Here is a 24,131-nt window from a genome sequence, read left to right as displayed (position 1 = left end):
CCTTGGGAGGGGCAGAGGAGACAGGTAACAAACAACCAGAGGGAAGCTCCGCTGCAGCAAGGGAAGCAGGTGACAAAATATAGGAATGAGGATAATGAGGGGACCACATGAAACGGGGGAAGAGCAATAACCTGCAAGGGAGTGGGGGGACCACATGAAATGGGTGAAGCAGTGAACTGCAAAAGAGACGCAGACCAGGCAAGACTGGTGGGGAGTTAGGAGTGGTGAACTGTAAGGGAAAGGGGGACCAGGCAAAGCTATGAGGGGCAGCAAACTGCAAGGGAGGGAGGCAGGCAAGGGAAAGGGGAGGTGGTCTACCAGTCCAATGCAAACTGAGGGGAAGAGGAAGGAAAGCCCAAGGGGGTATATGTATCCACATACGCTTGTGGTAGAATGCAGCTGCAATCCCCAAGTGGGCAGGTGGAGGCAGGCAGCCTAGCAGGCCAAAGGCAGGTGAATAGTTACGAGCAACAAGAAGTCCTGGCAACAGAGTCAGAGGTGTCAGGGAAGGGAACTGTAGGAAGTAAAAATCAGGGTCACATGGTTAAGGCAGCTGAACGCTGTCCTGGAGGATTAGATTCTGTCCCTGCTTCTGTTGAAGAGTTCCTATTTGATATTGTCATAAATATAAAGGGAAGGGTAAACACCTTTAAATCCCTCCTGGCCAGAGGAAAAACCTTTTCACCTGTAAAGGGTTAAGAAGCTAAGATAACCTTGCTGGCACCTGACCAAAATGACCAATGAGGAGACAAGATACTTTCAAAGCTGGGGTCGGGGGGGGACAAAGGGTTCTCTCTGTCTGTGTGATGCTTTTGCTGGGACCAGAGCAAGAATGCAGGTCAGAACTCCTGTAAAGAGTTAGTAACCAATCTAGTTAGATATGTGTTGGATTCTGTTTTGTTTAAATGGCTGATAAAATAAGTTGTGCTGAATGGGATGTATATTCTTGTTTTTGTGTCTTTTTGTAACTTAAGGTTTTGCCTCGAGGGATTCTCTATGTTTTGAATCTGATTACCCTGCAAGGTATTTACCATCCTGATTTTACAGAGGTGATTCTTTTACTTTTTCTTTAATTAGAATTCTCTTTTAAGAACCTGATTGCTTTTTCATTGTTCTTAAGATCCAAGGGTTTGGGTCTGTGTTCACCTATGCAAATTGGTGAGGATTTTTATCAAGTCTTCCCCAGGAAAGGGGGTGTAGTGCTTGGGGGAATATTTTTTGGGGGGGAGACGTTTCCAAGTGGGTACTTCCCCTGTTCTTTGTGTAACACTTTGGTGGTGGCAGCATTTAACCTAAGCTGGTAAGAATAAGCTTAAGGGGTCTTTCATGCAGGTCCCCACACCTGTACCATAGAGTTCAGCGTGAGGAAGGAACCTTGATAGATGTTCCAAAAGTAACTTAAACCAAACTTTTCATGGGTGTTTTCTAATTTTCTGGGTGCCTCCATTAAGATGGGGGTGGTGGTGGTCTGATTTGCACCGGTTGAGCACCTGTAACTGTAACGGCAGTCAGTGGGAGCTGTGCTTTGAACATATAAAGTGCTGCATAATAATAAATATTTATTCTTAATCTCTGGACTTCAGTTTCCCAAATGTATAATGTGGATAATACCACCACTTCACCCCACGGGGGTGTGGGGAAGATAAATTAATTCATGTCTGTGAAGCATTCAGGCAAGGTGGATTGATTTTAATCATGATTTAAATTGGCAAGCAGGAAACCTCTATTTAAATACAAGATGTTTATCTTGTTTTGTGTTTCTATTTTTTAGTTCTTTTCCTAAAGAAAGGTTAATTGTCATTGGTGAGTGACCACTAAAACATGTTGGTTTGCAACTAAATGTAGCTTTTACACTGTTTGGTTAGTCTTTTTGCTAGCCAGGAGGATACACTATATCTATTCATTTATTTTAGCAATTATTATATGTCTTAATTTACATTTATTCAGATTCCTAATATTTATAACTTTTTTTGTTAGAAAATGAATGATGCATTTCTTATTTAGTAGCTTAAATTTTAAAATTCTGAATTGTGTCAAGGTCTATGTGGATGGAAATTCAAATTTAGTTAAAATGCACAAAACTATCAATTAAAATGTTTTTATTAGGTTTTTTTAACTATCTTAACTGTGCTGGAAAAGGGAAAAATTATCAGAAAGTTTATCACAACATGTATTGCATTTAAAACTCATAGATTTATTAAATAGAGAAAGTATCTGTAGTTAGTGAATTGAACAGATTGTTTCTGGTTACCATGTCCTTCAAGATTTTAGAACTAGTAGATCTCACTTTCTCACAAATTTTTATTTTGCAATTGGAAGAGAAAAACAAGCTTTTCTGCTTTTTCAAGTCCCATTGGCTTCTTAACTTTGAATCAACTAGTCACTGAACTGAACTAGTTGAATAAACTCAAATGAAGAAAATATCTCTCTGCACCTGCAGAAGAAGCTATTGCTATCCAAAGCTGATTTAGCATTTCAGCAAACTCTGGTTCCAGGTGCTTAGCCAGCGACTTCCACTGGGTGAGTGGTTTCAATTTCCTTAAAACTTGGCAGCAAACATGTACTGCTTAATATTATCTTTTTATTTAAGTCAAATGATTTTAATAGATAATAAATTTAGGACTTAACATAGGTTGTCATCATTTCAAATTTAATTTTTTAAAAATAAACCTGTGTTTAATTTAATTTAATTTAAATTTAAAAAAATCAATGTAGATAAAAAATGTGATATAAATATTTTTTTAAAAGCCAGCATTCTTTTTATCTATATCTATCCATCCTGCATTCAGATACTATAGTGATGAATGGGCCATAGAAAAGCTCAAGAGGAAATGAACAATTCTGTCTTCAAAAAAGGTTTGAATAGTGTGCCATAAATAAGGCTTAAGGCCAAGCACTGAACAATGAGGATAAAACAAAATATTGAACAGCTCCCTCTGTTTTGTGCACTAAATGAGGCAGGGATCCTGGGGTGGAAAATAGTATTTGTTCATATAATTAAAAACTATATCATAATGCATATGCACAGGCAACCTTAACCCTGGCATTTTCTGATTATTGAGTGCTTGATTTTTCAACCTTATGTTCTTTTAACTCTGTGTGTGTGTGTGTGTGTGTGTGTAATAATTTTTGCTCTCTGCATTCGATATCTAGAGAGGAACATCTTTTCCAGTGTCAGTTTGCTTCTAAGCTAAGTGAAGTGACGGCCCACTCGGTTTTAGCACATTTTCTGGGGACCCAGCCTTTTAATAGTGTGTAATATTTCTGGCAACAGATGAGAGATAATATATTATGTTTAAAGCTGGGATTAGTTGTTGACCAGCTGTAGTTTATATGAAAAGATATTGAATGCTTTTCTTTAGATAATGTCAGTTTTTGCCTGGAACCCACATGTAGATCAGACCAAAGAAGATGAACGCTATACTATCAGTCCAGTCCCATAAAACTATAAATCTCTTGTAACGTTTGTTACTATCATCCTCTAACAGGAGACTGTATTTAAAAGGTTAAAAAAATTCTAGTGGAGGCTGTTCAGTACTGAGCTTTCATTGTTTTTATAAAAAGATAAAAACTGAACTGCCATTTCTTACCTTCTATCTGCATTTAAGTTGTAGATTAGTTAAGCTCCTGCAGAAGTTATTTGCATGCAGCCTAAGTGGTAAATGTTGTTTGAGCTGCAGAAAAGGAAACAGCTCTCCACAACTTATTAGTTTCTGCAAAAGCAAAGATATCTCTTTAGCTTCCCACACCATCAACATGAGTCCTAAGTAGATATGGGCATATACCAAAAAAAAAAAAAAGTCCTGTAAGTATTCTTTTGAAATTTACATTAATCTCCATGAACTGGACTTATGTCCCTCCTATGTTTCAAAACTGCAGGCCAGAACAATTAATTAATCAGGCAAGATCTGACTGTCTTTGCAACTGGAAGTGTTACCTCATACAAAATAACTTTTGGGGAATGTGAGGAGAGAAAATTGATATTTAAGCTCTGCACCCAGCCAATGGATTTTTCAGTACCCTATTTTTGCTAGGAATAGTAAAAATATTTGCAATTACGTGGAATATTACATCAGAGGATCTCAAAGCCTGGTTAGTTTTGCCTCACACTAGAACTTGCATGAATCGTCATACCCATGCAACAGAGGAGTACAGTAATGCACAGGGAAATTAATTGACTTGTTCAAGACTACACCGCAAGTTAATGGTGTTGCTGATGACAGAACCTAGCAGTCATGAGTGTTTCCTCCTGACCCCTGTTTTACCTCTAATTATTGAATTTTCCATTAAAATGTTTAAGCCTATAAATCCACAATATTGTACAAATTTGGACTACAGGTATACTCAGATGTAATCAGTAAATTACTGCATAAATGTTCTGGGGTTCAGTGGTGATGTGAACTAGAGATAGCACTGACTGAAAATCCCAGATCTGAACTCTCTAAGCTTTGGGGAAATTCAGATCTGGATCTGAACTTTGTGGCTTGGGGCTGTGCCTACTAGTATTTATGGATTTAAAGTTCTCACGTGTTTGAGATGTTCCCTTTTTCATGTTTAGAACCTTTTACAAAGTGCGAGTGTGTGGGAGGGAGGCTGATCCTGTTAACAAGGTACCAAAGTAGGACTTGGGACAGCTATGTTTAACTGGAGGCTTTACCACAGACTTCTTGGGTGAATGTAGGCAAGTGATTTAGGCTGGTATTTTCAAAGGAGCCAAAAGGTGTTCGGTGGCTGGGTATCTGTGAATTTGAATGTGTTTTGGGCATCAAAATCCCAGCCTTAACCTCTGCCTGAGTTCCTCCTCTGCAAAGTTGGGGATATTTGTTGGTGATGGTAAATTCATTTCTATAGCTGAAGAGCTCAGATGGTGTACTGACAGAGCCCATATAAATACATACGGAGACTGTGTTTGTTGGGGGGAAAACAATAACTGAATGCTCGATACAATTCTCCAGGAAGCACAAGCAACAAAAGCAATTGTTCAGCAAATCATATAGTCAGTTCCGACCTTTTTTTTTTTTTTTTTTTTTTTTTTTGGCAGCAGGATGGGGGAACATCAACTAATTGAACTAACTCTATCTAAATCAGGGGTGGGCAAACTTTTTGGCCCGAGGGCCACATCAGGGTTACGAAAAGGTATGGAGGGCCGGGTAGGGAAGGCTGTGCCTCCACAAACAGTCTGGCCCCCGCCCTGTCCCACTTCCCAGCCCCTGACTGCCCACCTCAGAACCCCCAATCCATCCAACCCCCCCCACTCCTTGTCCCCTGACCGCCCCCTCCCAGAACCCCCTGTCCCCTGACTGCCCTGACCCCTATCCACACACCTGCCCCCTGACAGGCCCCCAGGGACCCCCAACCCCTCCACACACACCCCCACTTCTTGTCCCCTGACCGCCCCCTCCCAGGACCCCACCCCTTATCAAAACCCCCCCTGCTCCCTGTCTCCTGGCCGCTTCCCTCCCCGAACCTCCACCCCATCTGACTGTCCCCAGACTGCCCCCTGGGACCTCCTCCCCCCCCCCCCACCCCCTTACCATGCCGCTCAGAGCGGCAGGACAGGCTTATTGGAAAGCCTGGGAGGTGGGTGGGCGCAAGCCGTGCTGCCTGCATGGCTGCGGAGGAGGGGGGAGAGCGGGGGAGGGGTCTGGGGCCAGCCTCCCCAGCTGGGAGCTCAGGAGCCTGGCAGGACGGTCCCATGGACTGGATGTGGCCCGTGGGCCATAGTTTGCCCACCTCTGATCTAAATATTGCTGTTAGTTGTTGATTTTTATTTCTGTGAAGTGTGCATTCTTACTTGAGAAAGAACATATTTTATTAGTGAGCCTCCTGATGTATTACAATATCTGGCATTAAAGACCTAAAGTCAAGTCAGGTAGAATATGGGAGAAAAAATCCCCATAGATTTTGGTTAAATCCCCTCAGTCTGCTGCAGATTGTGGAGGAAATTCCCTGAAGATTTCCATCATCCCTACATAAAACTGCTCTGGGCCCTCCTTCAACGTGGCACTTAGTTCCCATTGACGTTAACGGGACTACAGATGGAAGTAACGGTTTCCAGTCTTGAGCTCTTTTACTGTAAACACTTCAGGGTAGGGACCTTTCATTTCAAGAGTCAAGCTCACATATGCAGGAAACAGAGCTTTCTCAAAGGTGACTGGAATCAAGTCCCACAGGAACAAAGGACCATTCCAAACCTCACCACCTTCCGCTCCAAGTGCAAGATGTGTGTCTTCCTCCTTGCCTTCTCTAACCTAAACATAGCGAAGCATGTACACTTAACCCCCCCCAAACCGTATAATAACAGAAGACTCCTCTGCACACAGAGTTCTCCCCCTGGGGAGTGTGAGTGAATGAACCACTTTTGACAGATGCTAGTCACACCACATAATGCACGGCTGGAAGGCACTCTGTGATCTGCTTGTGGTGATGAGGGTGGTACAATAGTTTACAAAAAGAGGTTAGTATTTCCATAAAGCACTATGCATACCTCTAGTGCTATATTTTAAAAATGTAGTTTATTTTGGATACAAATATATAAGCAGGGAGTTAACGTTTGGGATAATAAAACCCTGGAGATGGATTGTGCCAGGCCCTGAAGAGAGTGGAAGTGTGTGCAAAAGCCCCTCTCCCCCTCCCCCGACATTCCCTGCACAGAGGCCAGATATCATTTCAGTTCCTGTAATCTCCCAAGTGCCAGGACTGCTCCAGGCTAGCATCTGTAGGTGGAGTGACTCTCTCTCTCTCACAAGGGGGTGAGGAGATGCATGAGCCTTCCTCCTCTTGTTCTGGTCTACAGGGTTTCCTCTCCTTGCAAATGGCACCTGAGCTCCTCAGGTCTAATGTCTCCTGGAGAACCCGTTGCACCCATGCAAAGCTATGGCTTAAAGCCACAGTTTATCCCTTGATTGCTCTGGGAATTCATGACAGGAAAGTATCTGGTTTCCCTTGCCATTGGCTTGGAGTGGCCTGCCAGGAAATTTCTTGGGAGGCCCACAAACTCCACCTAACCATGGCAGTCTAAACAAAGATCCTATTTCTCTGTGGATCCTAACTGGCAGGGACTAAAATGCTCAACAGAACACAGATCCACCACACAGCCTCCACTGCTGGGGAAAAAAAGAGCTCAGGAGGAGGTGGGGCTGGTGTCCTCTTTCCCCTCTTGTGTCTGAATTTAGCAAACTACTGTGCTATGCATCATGAGGTGGGATCTGAGACACCATACTACATTCAAACCCAAACTGCAGCAAACAGTTGGAAGGTAGCAGGCCAAACACTGAGGGTATGTCTACACTTGGCCTGCTGCCTTCCAACTGTTTCCTGCAGTTTGGGTTTGAATGTAGTATGGTGTCTCAGATCCCACCTCATGATGCATAGCACAGTAAACAGTTGGAAGGCAGCAGGCCAAGTGTAGACATACCCTCAGTGTTTGGCCTGCTACCTTCCAACTGTTTCCTGCAGTTTGGGTTTGAATGTAGTATGGTGTCTCAGATCCCACCTCATGATGCATAGTACTGGCTCAGGAGAATCACAGTGAAAAGTGGCAGTAATGCAGAAAAGACCAATTCTGGCTCCTGGGGAAGGTGGTGGGGAGTTAAAGCATAGATCACTGCTGCCCTGCCCTCCTTTGGCGGCTCCTCTTCTCTGCTCTTCCTAGAGCTCTTCCCTCCCAGTGCAGCATTGCCCACCTATCTTTTATGTTTAGGTGGCTCTTCTCCTCAGATGTACACATGGCGTATTGTGAGGTTTCCTGTGGGGATGTAAAGTAGAACTGAAATGTCATTGGTGGAGACAGAAGGATCTTTCAGATCCTGAACGGAGAAATTGGAAGGAAGACCTTTAAATATTGGTAAGTGTAAGTTATAATTTCTGATCCCCTGGATGGGGGGAAGGGGAGGGGCGGCGGGAAGAGAAACAGTTTGGTTGTTACTTGGGTCACTTTTATGTTTAAAGAGAGTTGTATCTGTTTTGCAGTGTCAATAGGCAGGGTACGTTATAAAGTCATGCTATTTGTGTTCTGAAGTGATAAGACAAGTGCAGAATGCCCCCACATCTTTCTGAAAGAGAATCAAATTGAAACTTACCAGTAAAGTAGAAAATACATAACACCCACAGCTACAGACGTGCACTAATTGTTGCAATATAGGTTAGATGAGGAGCCTCATTCTGCAGCTCTTGGGTCCCATGAACAAAAAGATTTCTCTAAATGACTTGAAGCCCATGCGCTTTTTCCCTCTCGAACACTCAACTAATTTTTAACAGCTTAGTTAAAAGACGAATTTTCACTTTTCATGTATCTGTGCCCCTTTCACACCTGGTTACAGTTTCCACAGAATGTTTAACTTTTTTTTTTATCATCAGATGCAAATAAAGTGAAAAACACCACCATCATTAGGAAGCCTCCTGCCTTAAGTGACTTCCCCAAACGTACCCAGAACACGATGAACAGAAATCTTACTTTTTACTAACGGTCCATCTCTATTAATGATTATTAATTGTAGTATGGTTGGGGCCTCAAGGCCCCAGCTGAGATAGGGGCCCCTTTGTGCTAGTCCCTGTGAACACACAGAGTGAGAGAGAGAATCTGTCCCAAAGAGCATATAGTCTAAGTTCACAAGACAGGCAAAGGGTGGGAGACAACAAGTATTATCCCTATTTTAAAGCTGGGGAATCGAGGCACAGAATGCTTTGCTGATAAGTCATACAGAAAGTCTGTGGTAAAGTTGGGAACTGAACCCAGCTCTCTAGAGTCCGGTGCTCAGACTTAACCACCACCTTCTCATTGCTAAGAAACTGCTTGCTGCTAGTCCTTTGAATGCTCATTTAAGCAAGGTTTCGGTATACTTAAATACATCATCATATCTGGCAAATGCACTGCATGCTGCAAAGATTAAAGGCATAACCTTTCCTAGCTAAATTTTGTGCTCTATTTCTAAACCCTGTGTCCCATTGCTACAACTAATTCCCAGCCCCGTAGCCACTAATGGATTGGAATGCTGTAAGGAATCTCACTCAGTACTTGGATGAGGAAATTAAGCAAGGCTATTCACAATTAATGGAAAAAGACACAGAGCCCTGGGTTCAGGTTCCATAGCGGGATGCCTTTTCTACTCATTGCACAAAAAGGAAGTCATACTGGTTTGGCTTCCTTAGGAATGATTATTTGGTCACACCTAGTTAGGTGGCCTGGAATCCCAACTATCTTCCCAAGTCCAACAAAAGAATGAGGGGAAGAGAGACTGTGCTCCTTGCTTGAGGTCTTCCTGCCTCTGTCCTAGAGGTGAAGACTCCTACCACAAGTGTGAAGTTGCAACACCCAGCTTCCTTGTAAAAAAGGCCAGTCCAGACAAAATCACCTTGATCCTCAAAACAAAACAGTTTAGGAAAGGAAGTGAAGAAGAATGGTGTATCCAACTGAAATTACATGCAGGTACTTAGGGAGACAGAATTACAGACACTGGAATTTGGCCAGAACCCCGGGAGTAACAGCTCTACTCCTCAAGCAAGTGCCACAGGACTTGTATAGTTATGATCCCAAGTGGTCAGGAGCTTGATTTGACAGAAAGAACCTTCAGCAGCACAGTGACCCAAACACCAACCTAGTGCTTTAATTTAGTGGGCAGTGAAGTACTGTATCTACCAGTGAATACTGCGTGCAGATGTGGTCGCCCCATCTCAAAAAAGATATATTGGAATTGGAAAAGGTACAGAAAAGGGCAACAAAAATGATTAGGGGTATGGAACAGCTGCCATATGAGGAGAGATTAATAAGACTGGGACTTTTCAGATTGGAAAAAAAGACGACTAAGAGCAGATATGACAGAGGTCTATAAAATCATGACTGGTGTGGAGAAAGTAAATAAGGAAGTGTTATTTACTCCTTCTCATAACACAAGAACTAGGGGTCACCAAATGAAATTAATAGGCAGCAGTATTTAAAACAAACAAAAGGAAGTATTTTTTTCACACAATGCACAGTCAACCTGTGGAACTCCTTGCCAGAAGATGTGGTGAAGGCCAAGACTATAACAGGGTTCAAAAAAGAACTAGATAAGTTCATGGAGGATAGGTCCATCAATGGCTATTAGCCAGGATGGGCAGAGATGGTGTTCCTAGCCTCAGTTTTCCAGAAGCTGGGAATGGGCAACAGGGGATGGATCACTTGATGATTACCTGTTCTGTTCATTCCCTCTGGGGCACCTGGCATTGGCCACTGTTGGAAGACAGGATACTGGGCTAGATGGACCTTTGGCCTGACCCAGTATGGCCATTCTTATGCTCTTACCAAATTAACACCAAACTTCCTGAAGTACACAGAGTTTCCCATCCAAACACTGACCAGCCCTGACCCTGCTTAAGTTCTGTTAAGTCATAGGCCCAAGTGGCATTGCTAAGACGATTTACAGAAGCACAGATATACCGATACAGCTGTTCTGCTGTCAGAGTGCTCATGTAGCCATGGTATGTCTCCCATCAACATAATAAAACCAGCTCAATGAACAGTGGTACACATGAGCGTTTATGCTGGCAAAACTTATGTCAGAGGGGTGTTTTTTTCCACACCCCTGAGTGACAAAAGTTTTGCCGACATAAGTGCTAGTGTAGACGTGGCCTTATTCTCTTTGGAGAAATAAACATCCAGAAAGTTTCAATTTTTTCCTACTTCGTTTTTAAACTCACCCGACAAAGGTTTATTATATATCAGAAAACCATAGACTAGGGCTTCAATTGTTTTTTCCAATAACTAGATTCCATAATTGCGGAGTCATTTTGCTTTCATGTTATTTTTTAATCCAGTTTATGATTTCCTCATTCCACACTCTTGATAAATACAATTGGAAAGGAACTAATGGCTTTGCCCAATGCACCACAGGAACAATAGCATGTATTATTGAATCACCCTTATTTTTATTGATGTTTTCTCTCTTATTTTTAAGAGATTTTAATGGTACTGAAAGCAGATAGACAGCCCTGGAAAATGAAGTCTTCTCCTAATCCAGGGGCAGCAGTAATGCAAGATTCCTACCACATTCCACCTCTAGGTGGTGACAGGGTAGTTTATGTTCTGTGCCACTTAGGTCACTTGCCTCTCTGCTGAGCCCAAGTATAATAATTTGTGGATGGCCTCCCTTGAGCAAAACTGGGAGTGGTCCCCTCCCCATCCTTAGAACACACAACTTCTAGGTGCCCTTTCCTACATTCTGCTCTCTCTCAGTGAAGATAAGTGTTTTCTTTCTTTAATTCGGTCACAGGAAGCCAGGCAGGAGAAGAGCAAGGTTCTAGGCTGAAGCTCTACAGCTAAATGGAGAGTTTTAGGAATAATCTTTTCCTTATTATAGGTGGAACAGGCAGCAACACCTATAGTTAAGGATGCTTTCCAGTATAAGACCCCGTTTTCAGTTTAACCAATTGGACTGATATTTTCCATGCTGGGTGTCTGTCTCAGGCTGCATTTTTTATGGAAAATTTCAGCTGAAATAGTTCTGGGAATGAGGTTGCATTTCATGTTGAAAAACTGACACCCACTTTAATGAGAAGCTCTAGCAACTCTGTGCTATAAAGCAGAGACTTGAAATTTGCCAGGGGATTCTCCTGGTGTCAGGGATGTGCCTTTTTAACATTGCCATGGAAAACTAGCCACATTTTGCCAACTTATATGCCTTTGAAAAATCTCAGTTTGTACAAGCTCAGTAGAGACTTGTTAGAGATCAGCAGCTAAATTCTCTGGAGATTCCATTTACACTGAGCATGCTGCACTGAGGACTTTCACTGTGGTTGCCCCTCCTGATAACCAAGGGCTGTTGTGGCGGAGAGACTGACTCGCCTATGCCCTCAATATTCCCACTCCTCGTGGCCAGGCAGCAAAGAGGAGGTGGAAAAAACAGTCTGATCGGAGTGCAGAGGAGTGAGGAGCAGAGGTGGGCGAGGGAGATGATAGGTGCAGAAGATAGCTGCGCAGGGGATGCGGTAGGGACAGGGTGTGTGGGTAGTATTTCATAGAATGAGGCAGCGGTCCTGTGGAAAATATAGTATGTTATCATTTAAATAAGCCCTGCATCATTATCCATATGCACAAGAGGGCTGAATTAAGGTCACACAGGCAACCTTAATAATGGCATTTCTTAACTTCAATACTTGACTTGGCAACCTTATCGTTCTTTTAACACAGTTTCTATTCATGTCATTCTAATAAAAGTATCTTCCTTGTTCAGTGACTGAAGAAAAGTGACTTTCTAATATTGCCATTATTATTATTATCACCATCATCATCACAGTGATACTTCCTGTCATCTCTCCCCTCTTCAGAATTAAAAATGGGTACATTACATTAAAGGCTGAAAGGAGGGGCACACGTGGTACCTCTTCATGCCTGCTTACTGTTTTGCTCGGTTCTTTTGTTGTATCGTCTTGCGGGCCACCTACTTTCTTTTAAAAGAAAAACTTCTCTGTCCCATACCCCCATCCTTCCAACTTCTAAGTGTGCCTTGGGGAAGAGGAAACAACCCCCAAATGAAAACATCAACTCCCTAGCCTCACCAACCAAGCCAAGATCCCATTATCGAAGCTATGCTCTAATTGCTTGGCATTAGTCCCAGTAGAAGTTCTGTTTTGCTCCATCTCTTGGGCTTCCCTGTGCTTCTCAGTTTCCTTCTCACCTCCCCGCTTCCCAGCTGCAGGTCTTTCTCTGATTTTTCTCACTTGGTTGATGGCTTGAGGGATATTTTCCTTCTCTCTTTCCACACTCCCTGCTGTATGTCTGGCTCTTTTAGAGGTGGGAGGTGCTCAGATGACCTGCAGAGAAGTAATGTGTAGCTCCTTGCATAAAGGGAGACTGCAGCATTGGGTGGCAGCAGTTGTGCCTAAGAATGGCTTGGCTCCAACTTTGTCTTCTGTCAAAAGCACTAACTAGTAATCCTCCCTAGCCCTAATGTCATTCTCATGGCTCTTGTTGCCCAGCAGCCAATCCAGTTTCTTCCTCCCATTTGGTTGGTAAAGTTAACCGAGGCAGGCACTCGATGCCTTTTATGAAATCACCAGTTTGAGCCAGCGGCCTTCTGAGTAGCAGAAACATGAGGCATGGTTGAGCAGTTAGAACTGTGCTTAGAGTCTGACATCTGGCTTCTCTACCATTCTGCCTCTGATTTGCAGTTTAACCATGGGCAAGACACTTCACCTCTCAGGGCTTCAGTTCCCCATTGTAAGAATGAGTATAATTACGCTAACCAGCTATGCTAAAGGAACTGCTAACAACATCCAGTATGCTCTTTTGAAGGATTTTTCCCTTAGCCTGGTGTACACACAGTTTTTGTACTGCTTTACAGGCCAGGTTCTTTTGAAACAGTTAATACTTTTGTTTAATTCCTAGTTTCTCAGTGCTCTGGCCCTTATATTTGTCCACACTCTGGTCAAGGGAAATGGCACTTATGTAAAATTGCAGGCAAAATTGTAGCACACAATTGCTCCCCTCTTTAAAATGGCTTCAGTTCCTCTTTCAGCTAGCCCCTTCGTAGGCCCCACTATGGCTACCAAAAAATGGTTCTCTCCAGCCTCAGTCGCTGAGTAGACGAGTGTTTATAGTAATCTCTCTCTTCAGCAGAGAGGACACTTAGGCCTGCACTAGGGTCACCAGACGCCCTGATTTTATAGGGGCAGTCCCGATATTCAGGGCTTTTTCTTATATAGGTGCCTATTACCCCCCACCTCCTGTTCTGATTTGTCACTAGGATTGCCAACTTTATACTCGCACAAAACCGAACACCCTTGCTCTGCCCCTTCTCTGAGGCCCCACCCCTGCTCACTCCATCCCCCCTCCCTCTGTCGCTCGCTCTCCTCACCCTCACTCATTTTCACCAGGCTGGCTCAGGGGGTTGGGGTGTGGGCTCCGGCTGGGGGGGCAGGCTCTGGGGTGGGGCTGGGGATGAGGGGTTTAGGGTGCAGGAGGGGGCTCTGGGCTGAGGCTGAGAGGTTTGAGGTACAGGAGGAGGCTCCGGGCTGGGGCAGGGGTTTGGGGTGAGGGGGGGCAGTGTGAGGGCTCCAGCTGGAGGTGCAGACTCTGGGGTGGGGTTGGGACTGAGAGATTTGGGGTGCAGGAGGGTGATCTGAGCTGGGACTGAGGGGTTTGGAAGATGGGAGGGGGATTAGGGCTGGGGCAAGGGATTGGGGTGCAGGAGTGGGGCGAGGGTGCAGGCTCCGGGTAGCGCTTAATTCAGGATGCTCCTGGAAGCAACGGCATGTCCCTCCTCCGATCCCTATGCAGAGGCACAGCCAGGCAGCTCTGCACACTGTCCCATCTGCAGGTGCCACCCCCGCAGCTCCCATTGGTCATGGTTCCTGGCCAATGGGAGCTGCGAAGCTGGCACTGGGGGTGGGGCATTGCACGGTACATCGAGCCCCCCTGACTGCCCCTATGTGTAGGAGCCAGAGAGGGGATATGCTGCTGCTTCTGGGAGCTGCGCAGCACAAAGGCAGGCAGGGAACTTGCCTTAGCACCACTGTGCCGCCGGCCTGACTTTTAAAGGCCCGGTCAGCAGTGCTGACCGAAGCCACCAGGGTCCCTTTTTGATTGGGTGTTCCCGTCAAAAACCAGACACCTGGAAACTCTATTTGTCACGCTTGCTATCTGGTCACCCTAGCCTTCACCCCACAACTGCTACTGTTCTGATCTGTCATCTACTGGCTTTCAATCAACCATAGCAACTCACAGCAAAGGATGGTCTAGAGAGAGCAAGTGGTCTCCAGCATGGGGGAGGTGAGGCCAGCTGTGACTTGTTCCTTTTTCCAGTGCACATTTCCTTGTACTTGCCTATATTTATCTTCACCTGTGTTTGGGTTACTCAATTTCCTGGGTATTTAGGACCTTCTAGAGTTCCTCACAGCCTTGACCTACAACTGTGTCATCGCTGTATTTTGCTACTTAGCAATTTACTTCCTCTTGCAAGTTGTAAAATATTGAACCCGACCCCTCCCTTCTTTCCACATTAGGAATTAGCCAATCATTCTTTATATTTTCCCCATCTCCTACTCATTTTAAGAGCCATCACTAGACCTTATCACAGCACAGTTGTATTTCCCTCATTGTCTCTTGTGCCTTGTATTATAATTATTTTATTAAAATTCTTCTGTGATTCTAAATAAATTAATCATGGAGCAAGGACAATACACTGATATATGTGTTTGATTTTTTTAAGCATTCTAGCAAGTTATAGAGACACAATTTACCTGTATAGCCTCCATTCTGGTTTATCATACGCAGTACTGAGCTGAGTGTTTCATAGCTAAAAATAATTAGATAGTTTTATATACATAAAAAAACTATTTTCCACTTTAATGCCTCTAAACAACAATCCTGGAATGACCACTGTGCCTGTGGACCCCCTATATCTGCATGGTGACCCACTGACTTCAAACTAATAACTTATACCTGCAAGGCTTTATAGCCTAATGATAACTCATGGGGTCACTCTTCCCTTCTTCATTTCTCTAGTTCAGCATTGCCAGCAGTAGAGGATTAATTCATTTCTGTCCTAGAGTCTAGCCCTAAACTACAAGTCTCTACAACTCAGTAGTGATGGAAAATACTTTTTAAGGCTTTATTTGGATTGATTTTAGATATAGTTTGCTCTTGTGTCAAGCATTATGGAGTTAGGTGCCTAAATCTAACTTAGGCATGTCTGAGATCCTTAAAATCACTGCTCAACTGCTGCCTAACTGTAGACCCCTGAAGTACCTCGGCATCTACATTTTTGCCATCCGGGTCCCTAAGCACCTACTTTTTGGTGGCCGGCTATGTGGACAGCTGCCTCAGTCCTGCTTCCACCCAGCAGCTTAGCGCCTGCCTTACTGCTTAGACCCAGCAGCCCCTCCAACTAGGCAGTGCCTCATCTACCCTGTCTACAGGGCATGAGCTAGTGGGTGTGTTCAGAGCAAGCTTCCCTTGCCACACAGGAGAAGGTGGCTTCTTCCCTTACAGCCTTTAACCCGGTAGGTTGGGTACTTACCTCAGATGTGGGAGACCCTGGTTCAATTCTTCCCTCTGCCTGATGTGGAGCAGGCATTTGAACATGGGTCTCCCCTCTCCCAGGTTGCAAGGCCTATGTTCTTTCGTGGTGTTAGCCCAAGACCAGCTGGCAAAACCATTGGAAATCAGAGTTTTTTCCTCCTATAATATTTAAAATTGAATTTCAAATTAAGCCTTCTGTAAGGACTTTAACTAAGAACGTACAGTAAACAAGCATCCCACTTCTTCAGTGGGAGTTGTAGGTACTGAGCATCTTGCTAGGAAGCACTAAATACCTTGCAGGATTGGGTCCCTATGAAGCAATAGGAAGGAAAAATGTCTTACCTGCACAGTTTGCTTCTTACACAGTTAATAACCCCATTTTTTTTTTTAAAGCCCGCTGTATTTCTGGTCACAATATGCTCTCTTTAATGCCTACTAACTAGCTTCAGTTTCACCAAAACCAAATGCAACAGCTGCTGACTTCAGGCTAATGAGGCTGCGAGGTATAATGTGCATTGTCTTTTTATGTAATGTGGTTTATTAAACATCTTCTAAAGCTTACCAGTGTCCCCAGGACATAACTCTCCCGCACAAAGCAATGCCTTGCCAAGTAATGAACTATGATTTATGGTGGTAACGGTTATCCTACTTTAAAAAAAAAAAATTACAGCAATTGCTCTGTAGAATAAAAGAGTATAACATGCACCATTTGGCACATTTATGACAACAGTGCTCTGGTTTTCTTAACTCCACAGTTCGCTGTTGGCAATATTTCAAATTCTTGAGACAGATGTTTAAATGAATTTAAAGAGGACAGTGAAATACTTTTAAAACATCATACAGTGTTGAGTGTAAGGAACATTATTTCTTTAACGTTCAGGTAAGAAAGGACGCCACATGGCCTATTCTGTTTTAGATCTAATAGTGGATGATGTAAGTAGCAAACACGGAATTCACTTTGTGAAGGATCCCCCTGTTGTTGTTCAGTTTTGGCTGAGCGAGCTCAAACTTTTTCTAGAATTAGCTCATAAGCACATCTATTTTGTGAGATCCACATTTGTTTTGAATGTAGTTCCTACCATCTTAATACAGGATTAAGTGGTCTCACGCAAACATTGTGATTGTCTCATTGTGGTCCCAGTGGTTACAGTTTCAGGCCAGAAATGATAAGCATTTGGAAAAAAATGTAATATTAAAACCCTGGTCATGTCTCCGAAAGGCAGATATTGTAAAAATGTTTTCATCATAACTTGTGAAATTCTAAAGAAAAGAAAGACAGTGTTATAGGCTAAAAACCAAGAGAGTGATTTAGTTAAGAAAATACTAAACTCAACCCTGGCATTGTTATATGTTGCATTTGAATTATAGAAAGAAGAACTCACAAAAGGCAGAAGTCAGTATTCTTCACAACATGATAGTTGTCAGTCTGCAATGTGTTTGTGGCCAAGGGTGGGAATGTAGTCTGAAAATCAGTTGCGTGTACAGACAGTGTAAGACATCGAAGACAAGTGAAGCATTAATAAAGCAATGAACATTTATATTTAATTTACATTTTGACAATTCGCACATAAATAACGATGTAAACCAGTACGTAAACATAAGATAGTTTGTTGCTCTAGCAAAGTAAAAAGCTTGTTAACTTTGGTCAGAGTCTTTCTTAAAAGAGAAAAAACACTGTTGATTGTTGCTACATTCACATGTAAAAGTTCTAAGGGAAGTGGAAAAAAACAGTAAAGAGTAGTAACAATTCTTAAAGCTGATGCATATATATCTTTGTAAAATTTGTAACAAATACAAAGAAAGCACTACAGGCAAATAAAAAGAGAAGTGTGTGCCCAGTGACAGTAGTGATACTTTGGTTTGTCCTACAGTTAAGTACTATTTTTGAGAACCATTGCTACATTAAAAGATGTCAGCCTCACAATTTATAGGAATAGAAATGTAATGAACGTATAACTGTAGTCCTTCAAAAGCTGTATTTTCTTGGATTTTCTTAGGTTTGGGGTTTGTTTATTAATAGAAGGCATCAGAATAACATTTAAAAATAAAAATTCCCCAAACCCCGGCTTTATGAAGTGGTCTATTAAAATCTATAATTTATAAGAAGATAAGTAGATAGAAAGATAGAATGTATACAGTGGTAAAGGGTGTAATAATGCCATTTATTTTTCTGCAAGTTGCAGGTGACCACATAACTCTTAAGGGACAGAGCAAAATGGGACATTAGGGTCATCCTAAATAACCCACATTACTTTAAATAGTTCATTCCACTCTTCACCATTGTGTATTATATTTATACCATACATGGTTGAGATTTTGATTTCTGTTGGTTTATTTTCAGGTTTTTTTCAGGTAAGCTTTCTGGTTATTTGGTTATTCAAAAAAACCAATCAACCGGCAAAGATATGAGGAGATCCAAGACCCAGTCCTGCAAACACTATGAAGTGTGTAATCGCACTGAATTCTGTGAGACTGCACGTCAGTAAAGTTATTAATGTAAGTGTTTGCAAGATCAAGCCTCAAGTGAGCAACTGTGCATGTGTACTAGCAAGTGATAAATGCCTTAACGCAGCATTCTGATGTTGGGTTCATCAGATGATATGCAAAGTTGGATAACATTTGATCTTCACACTTAGATGAAAAATAGGTTTTATTACATGGTTTGGCTCACAACTTAAGTGGTATAAATATATATCTATATACATATATGGTATAGTGGTATAAATATATCTATAAATATACATGTGTTCTTTGCTACACCTCCAATGCCAACATGATATCTTTGGGCTTAGCAAAACAAAAAGATAAAAGAACGTGCATTCTATCTTTTCTGTGAACATTTGGTTTCTTCTCGAAAGTAGCAAAGCATTAGATAAAACAGCATTTTCTGCACCACTGGACACACGCAATGAGGTAATTGTTGTTCAACAACTTTGCCAATGCCCTTTTCATCTTTAATTAAATTAACCACAAAATGTACAAACACAAATACTGAAGAAACTCTGAATCGTACAGGAAGCGCAAAAAAAAAAAAAAAAAAAAAAGTGCCAGGAAAGGACTTCATTATCCCCTTCTGCCCAAGGAAACTGGGTGGGGAATAAAAACAAAAAACCTTATTTCTCAAGGAATCTGACCATCTTCTGATCCCCAAAAGACTCTGGAAATAAAATCTCAGCCAAATACTCCTTATAGGCAGCACATTTGGGATATCTATACGTTTGACTTTTAAGCTGTTTTTGCAAAAAGTTTAATCATCATTTTTAGAAACAGCCACTTTTTCACATTCATGCATTGCTTTGGATTACAAAGTTGCAGAATGTAATGTGTCTACTATTGTTTTCTAAAAGCCTGTCTGTTGTATTATTTATGTGAGGCTGGGTATTTGTTATTCCACATCTGTTATGGGTAGTGCTGCAGGTAGAAAAATCTCTTTACAACTCACAGATAGGCAGGTATGGTATTCTTTTCCCTGTTTACTGCTAGTCACTTTTTTTTTTTTCAGGGGGTGGGGGGAGAGGGGAAATGATTTTTCACATCTACCTGCTCCATGAAAGTACGCAGCACTTTTCAAACCATTCAACATGTCAAATACCCACCTTTGGCAATACAAAAACCTCATTTTCAAAAACGCTGGTACATAGACACATTTACTGAAGTAATGTTTCCCCCCCCAGTCTTAGGTTTTTAAAATAGATGTGCACAGAAAAAAAAATTATCTACAAAGAATGGCCACAAGATAAAAATATAAAGATTTATATTCAAAATTACAACTAATTTTCTGGTCATTGTAAACGTTTGCTAATTATTGCTTTTAGAATGGTAAATTGCATAATAAATTATGAAGTACTGTCATTGAAAAGGTAATTATGGATTGGTGATTGTTTTTTAGTAAGTGGGGAAGCAATACATAGTCCTTGCCTCTTTTCATGCCCTGAGAATACAGTAACTTTGGAGTTCCTTCTTTCAACTGGAGGACGAGGGAAACTACTGTAAGCCAAGATTGCTTTGCAGCATAGAAACTATGTACAATTGCTACAGGCACCCTGACTTGCCAAGTCATAAATAAAAATCACTTCTTTGGGGGGGAAAAAAGTCTTAAGGGTCCATTGGTTCAACTGTTTCTTGCTTGACCTTTATAGGTAACAGAGGTAGTGGATGACCATGAGGCAACTTCATAATTGACATGTCTGAAGATTCGTAAAGGTTACATCCTGAGGAGATAAGTCCATTTCCCATGTTCCTCTGCAAAGATACTTTAAGACTAGCTCCTTCTAGCTCTCTTCTGAGCATGGTCAGTATTTCTTTTTCGACAATGGATGCCATATCGATATTGTCCTCCACATCTTCCAGCCTGTCAGCACTGTCACTGATGTCGAACTTCTCAATCTCTTCATTGATACGATTCAGGTCCTCCATTGAGAGGCCAGAGGCAGGGGCTACAGGGCAGTTGCCTTTCAGATGGACTTTGAGGCTGCAGAGGTGAATATAGCTCTTGTGGCAGTGGACACACTTGTGTGGCCGTTCCCTGGTATGGAGACGCTTGTGCAACTTCAGATGCACAAACTGGGTGAATTTAGCAGGGCACAGCTTGCACTGATAAGGCTTTTCTCCAGAGTGGAGTCGCAGATGGGTCTTTAGATTGCTAGTGCTGCTGAATCGTTTATGGCAAACCTAATTTTGGAGGCGACAGGAAAAAAAACAACAAAAAACCAGTGAGTGAGTGGGAGGGTTGTTTTTGTTTGTTTGTAATTGCAGATAAATAGGAAAGCCTGGCATGTTGAAAAAGCCGCTTGCCATCACTGCATCTTTAGACTTTCACATTTAAAACAAACACCACCAAATTAACTTTTTAATCTTGCTGAGTAGCATTTGGCCTACAGCTTGTCTGGCAGATGCTGTAGCAGGCAAAAAGTGAAGCTGATGATCTCGCTGTGCATGGAACACTTACATACCTGACACTCATGAGGCTTTTCTCCTGTGTGTACCAGATAGTGCTTCTGTAGATGAGCCAGCTGAGTGAACCCTTTATTGCATGTCTGACATTTGAATGGTCTCTCTCCACTATGTACTCTGAGGTGGACCTAATGAGAAACAAAACATGTACTATAGTTTCTAGTAATTACAAAGATAGTACTTTAAAAACAAAACCCGCAAACATTTGCAAAGTTACTAGAGACATCCCACAGGCAGAACACATTGCATGGAAATCATCAAGTTACCTTTTTTAGGCCACTTCAAGATTAAAAAAAAAATACATTTAAAAAAAAATTAAACCATCACGTTTACTACCATGATAGCATGGTGATAAGTATAATATGAAACCTAGATGAATTGGTTGTCTCTTAAAAGAAAGAAAGCATGGGTGCTAGGTAAGTTACAGAAAAAAATATAAGCCTTCCAACCATGATGGAAACTTAATATATTTTGTTAAAGATGGGAATGTTTTCCTTATAATTAGGCTGTCGCCTTAATGCCTACCTTCAGATTGGAGAGCTGGCCAAAGGTCTTGGAGCAAACGTTGCATTCATACTTGATCTTCCCATTCTGCTTCTTCAGTGGATATGGAAGGGTTTTGTAACCAGTCACATTCCTCTTACTTTTAATGAGATTCATGGCTTCTTCACTGGTGGCAGCCAACACTGCTGAGGTAGGTTTGGGTTGCATTATGTGTTCTGAAGTGGCTGCTGTGCCAGCTGTGGGGGACCCACTGGTGGGGCTGCATGGTTTGTCTTTCATGCTGGCAGCAGCACCTGTGATGGAAAAGGCACTGTTAGGTGCTGGTATGAGAAAGTCTCTTGGATGATCGGGTTGTAGCAATCTACGGCCTCCTTCAGGTGGCAATGAACTTGGAAGAGGAGCTGGGTTCAGCATGTGATGGGAAAGGCTTCCTCCACTGAGTAGGTTGCTATAGAGAGGATACATCCCTGGGAACAGATTGAAATTGTTGATGCCATTGATATTGTTCAAACCACTCAGGTTATTACAGCTCATACTGTACGGAGGTAACAGGAATTTTGGATAGTGGGAATTATAAGAGGATAAAAAGGCTGGTGAGAGATGGCTAGGGGGTGCATATCCAGGATAAGACCCCAATCCTTCTGAGCCATAGGGTCCATTCAAGTATGGGTAAGATTCTCTGTGTTCTTGAGAAGTAGGTGCCAGAGGTGAAACTGTAACCCCTGGACTGCTGTGAGGGCTTGAGCTTTTTAAGCTTTGGTCTGGGCTGCTCCTTGCTGAAGGACTTGGTGTGGTAGAAGACTGGATGGGTGAGTGAGTAATGTAGCTAGGTCTTTCCATCCCATAAAGTAGGGAAGTTTTCAAATAATCTTCTGGAATGTGAGGTCGGATTGGATAGACAACACGAGGAAAGAAAGACTTTTCCGGGCTACAGTTTTTTCTCAAGTCATCCAAGTGTTTTTCTGGAGTAACTGGTGAAATGTTAGTCTGGAATAAGTCCTTTCCTTTTGAATGGTTGGGTTCAGTTTTCAGGATTTCTTTCACACTGTGCTCTCTCTTTGGGATACTTTTCTGATAAAACTCATTTTTATCAGTGCTTTGCTGCTTTGGATTAACGTGGCTTTGTGCTGAAAGACAAAGACAAGGCAATGATTATTTAACAAGTCAATATGAAACAACATTCCTCATTTTTAAGTACAATCTACCTCTACAAGCTTAACAAGAAGGTCAGAAGAACAGGTGACTCTTGTCAAGTACAATCTTTTAACTCATCCAAAAAAGTTAGCTTCTGTGCAAAGGAGGACTACTTTGGGATGTAAAGAGTTAACAAAAAGCAAGTCAGATATACACTATTAATATAAGGGATATCAGCAAGTATACACAGAGCTAGAGCAGTCTGATGATGATTCGTTCGGAGAGTGGCAGTCGTCTATGTTCAAACTGATTTATCCCCCCCTCCCCCATGAATTTGAGTAGATCCGCTATAAATTCCCTACATACAATAGATTTCTAATAACTGGGATAAACAAGTATTTGTTAATAATATAGGTTTAACAGAAAGCCTTTGGAGAGCTTGAGCTCTCAGAAACGCTTTTCCTTGGAATAGCAAGGCATGGCAAATCAACCTTTGCCAACCCACAACAGGCACTTCACCAGCTAGTTCAATTACTGACAGTACTAAAAAATATGGGACTGGCTACGATGAAAGCCTTCTTCAGAAAGAAGGTATTCTACATCAGTAAACAGACCATTAGTCATTCAATGTACTGCCTAGTAACATCTACAACAAAGCAGGCTATTTACTGCAGATTTTCTATGGCTTTCGGTGTGTGCAAAACTCCTTTACTTCCAGCTGTACTTTATAAAGACTTCACCAAATTAGAGCAAAGGAAAGCAAGATTCATGGCTCCAGCCTAAGTCAATTTTTTTCCCTACAGAAATCTACATTTTGAAACAAAATACTTGCTAGTGTCCATTTAAATTTGTTCAGAACAGCCATTTTAGATTATCTGTCAGAATCTCTTTATACTTGTCCAGACATATGTGATATAAAAATTATCATAAAAGATATCTTTAGTAGAAAATTTTGCTTTAGCTAATGTCCTAAAGTTAGTAGTTATATAACCATACAGTGATTGATTGTAAGATGTTTTATTACAGGATAAACCACAAGAGAAGCTTTATACAATCATGACTAGGGCTACTAGGTACTATAGTAATACAAATAATAATGATGATTATATTCACAACTGTTTGTATCTACGTTTTTGCATATCCAATGGTAAATTGCTATCAGTTGACACGAGGAAGCAGTGCTATTTGATAGTATTGCAGAGTTTCTACTTATTGACTTTTTTTCTTAACTGAGCTGGTCAGTAAAAAACTACTTATTTTTGGTGGATCAACTAAAACCACTAGGCAATATACTAAGAGCCAATAAGCACTGTCCCTTTTGTCATAGGTTTGTTGTCTGAACACTGAGAATCATTCAGTGAATCTATAATTTGCAGTATTACACTGAGGCAAAAAATGATCCTTTACTTAAAAATACTGGGGTTAAAAAGAAGACCTTTCAAAGTCTTATTCCACTTAGAACAATTAATTCTCAAAGTCAAATCTTCATCAAGTGGCAAGAGACTAGCATCAGGAATAGATATGGGGTTTTCAATGACAATTC

General features: G+C 41.9%; 1 protein-coding gene and 1 long non-coding RNA gene across 7 annotated transcripts in view; one reads left to right on the top strand and one right to left on the bottom strand.

Annotated features, from left to right (window-relative positions):
- The first annotated feature begins 805 nt into the window (after positions 1 to 805).
- LOC122465015 lies at positions 806 to 23,753 on the top strand. The gene is made up of 4 exons (XR_006289527.1): positions 806 to 838; positions 7,703 to 7,846; positions 18,339 to 18,493; positions 20,137 to 23,753. It is a non-coding gene; the product is annotated as an uncharacterized LOC122465015 (long non-coding RNA).
- Positions 18,630 to 24,131, bottom strand: part of PRDM1 (PR/SET domain 1) — a 117,032-nt gene continuing 111,530 nt past the window's right edge. For all 6 annotated transcript variants that reach the window (XM_037894556.2, XM_007067009.4, XM_027829244.3 and 3 more), the window contains 3 exons: positions 21,476 to 22,581; positions 20,950 to 21,078; positions 18,630 to 20,668 (listed from right to left, as the gene is read on the bottom strand). In XM_037894556.2, the coding sequence (XP_037750484.1) occupies positions 20,093 to 20,668; positions 20,950 to 21,078; positions 21,476 to 22,581 (1,811 nt within the window). In that variant the 3' untranslated portion in view covers positions 18,630 to 20,092. The remainder of the gene's footprint in view (positions 20,669 to 20,949; positions 21,079 to 21,475; positions 22,582 to 24,131) is intronic.

This window comes from Chelonia mydas, chromosome 3, assembly GCF_015237465.2.
Source record: "Chelonia mydas isolate rCheMyd1 chromosome 3, rCheMyd1.pri.v2, whole genome shotgun sequence".
NCBI lineage: Eukaryota > Metazoa > Chordata > Testudines > Cheloniidae > Chelonia > Chelonia mydas.
The sequence above is the reverse complement of the archived record's forward strand: the minus strand, read 5'-3'. Positions and strand labels throughout refer to the sequence as shown.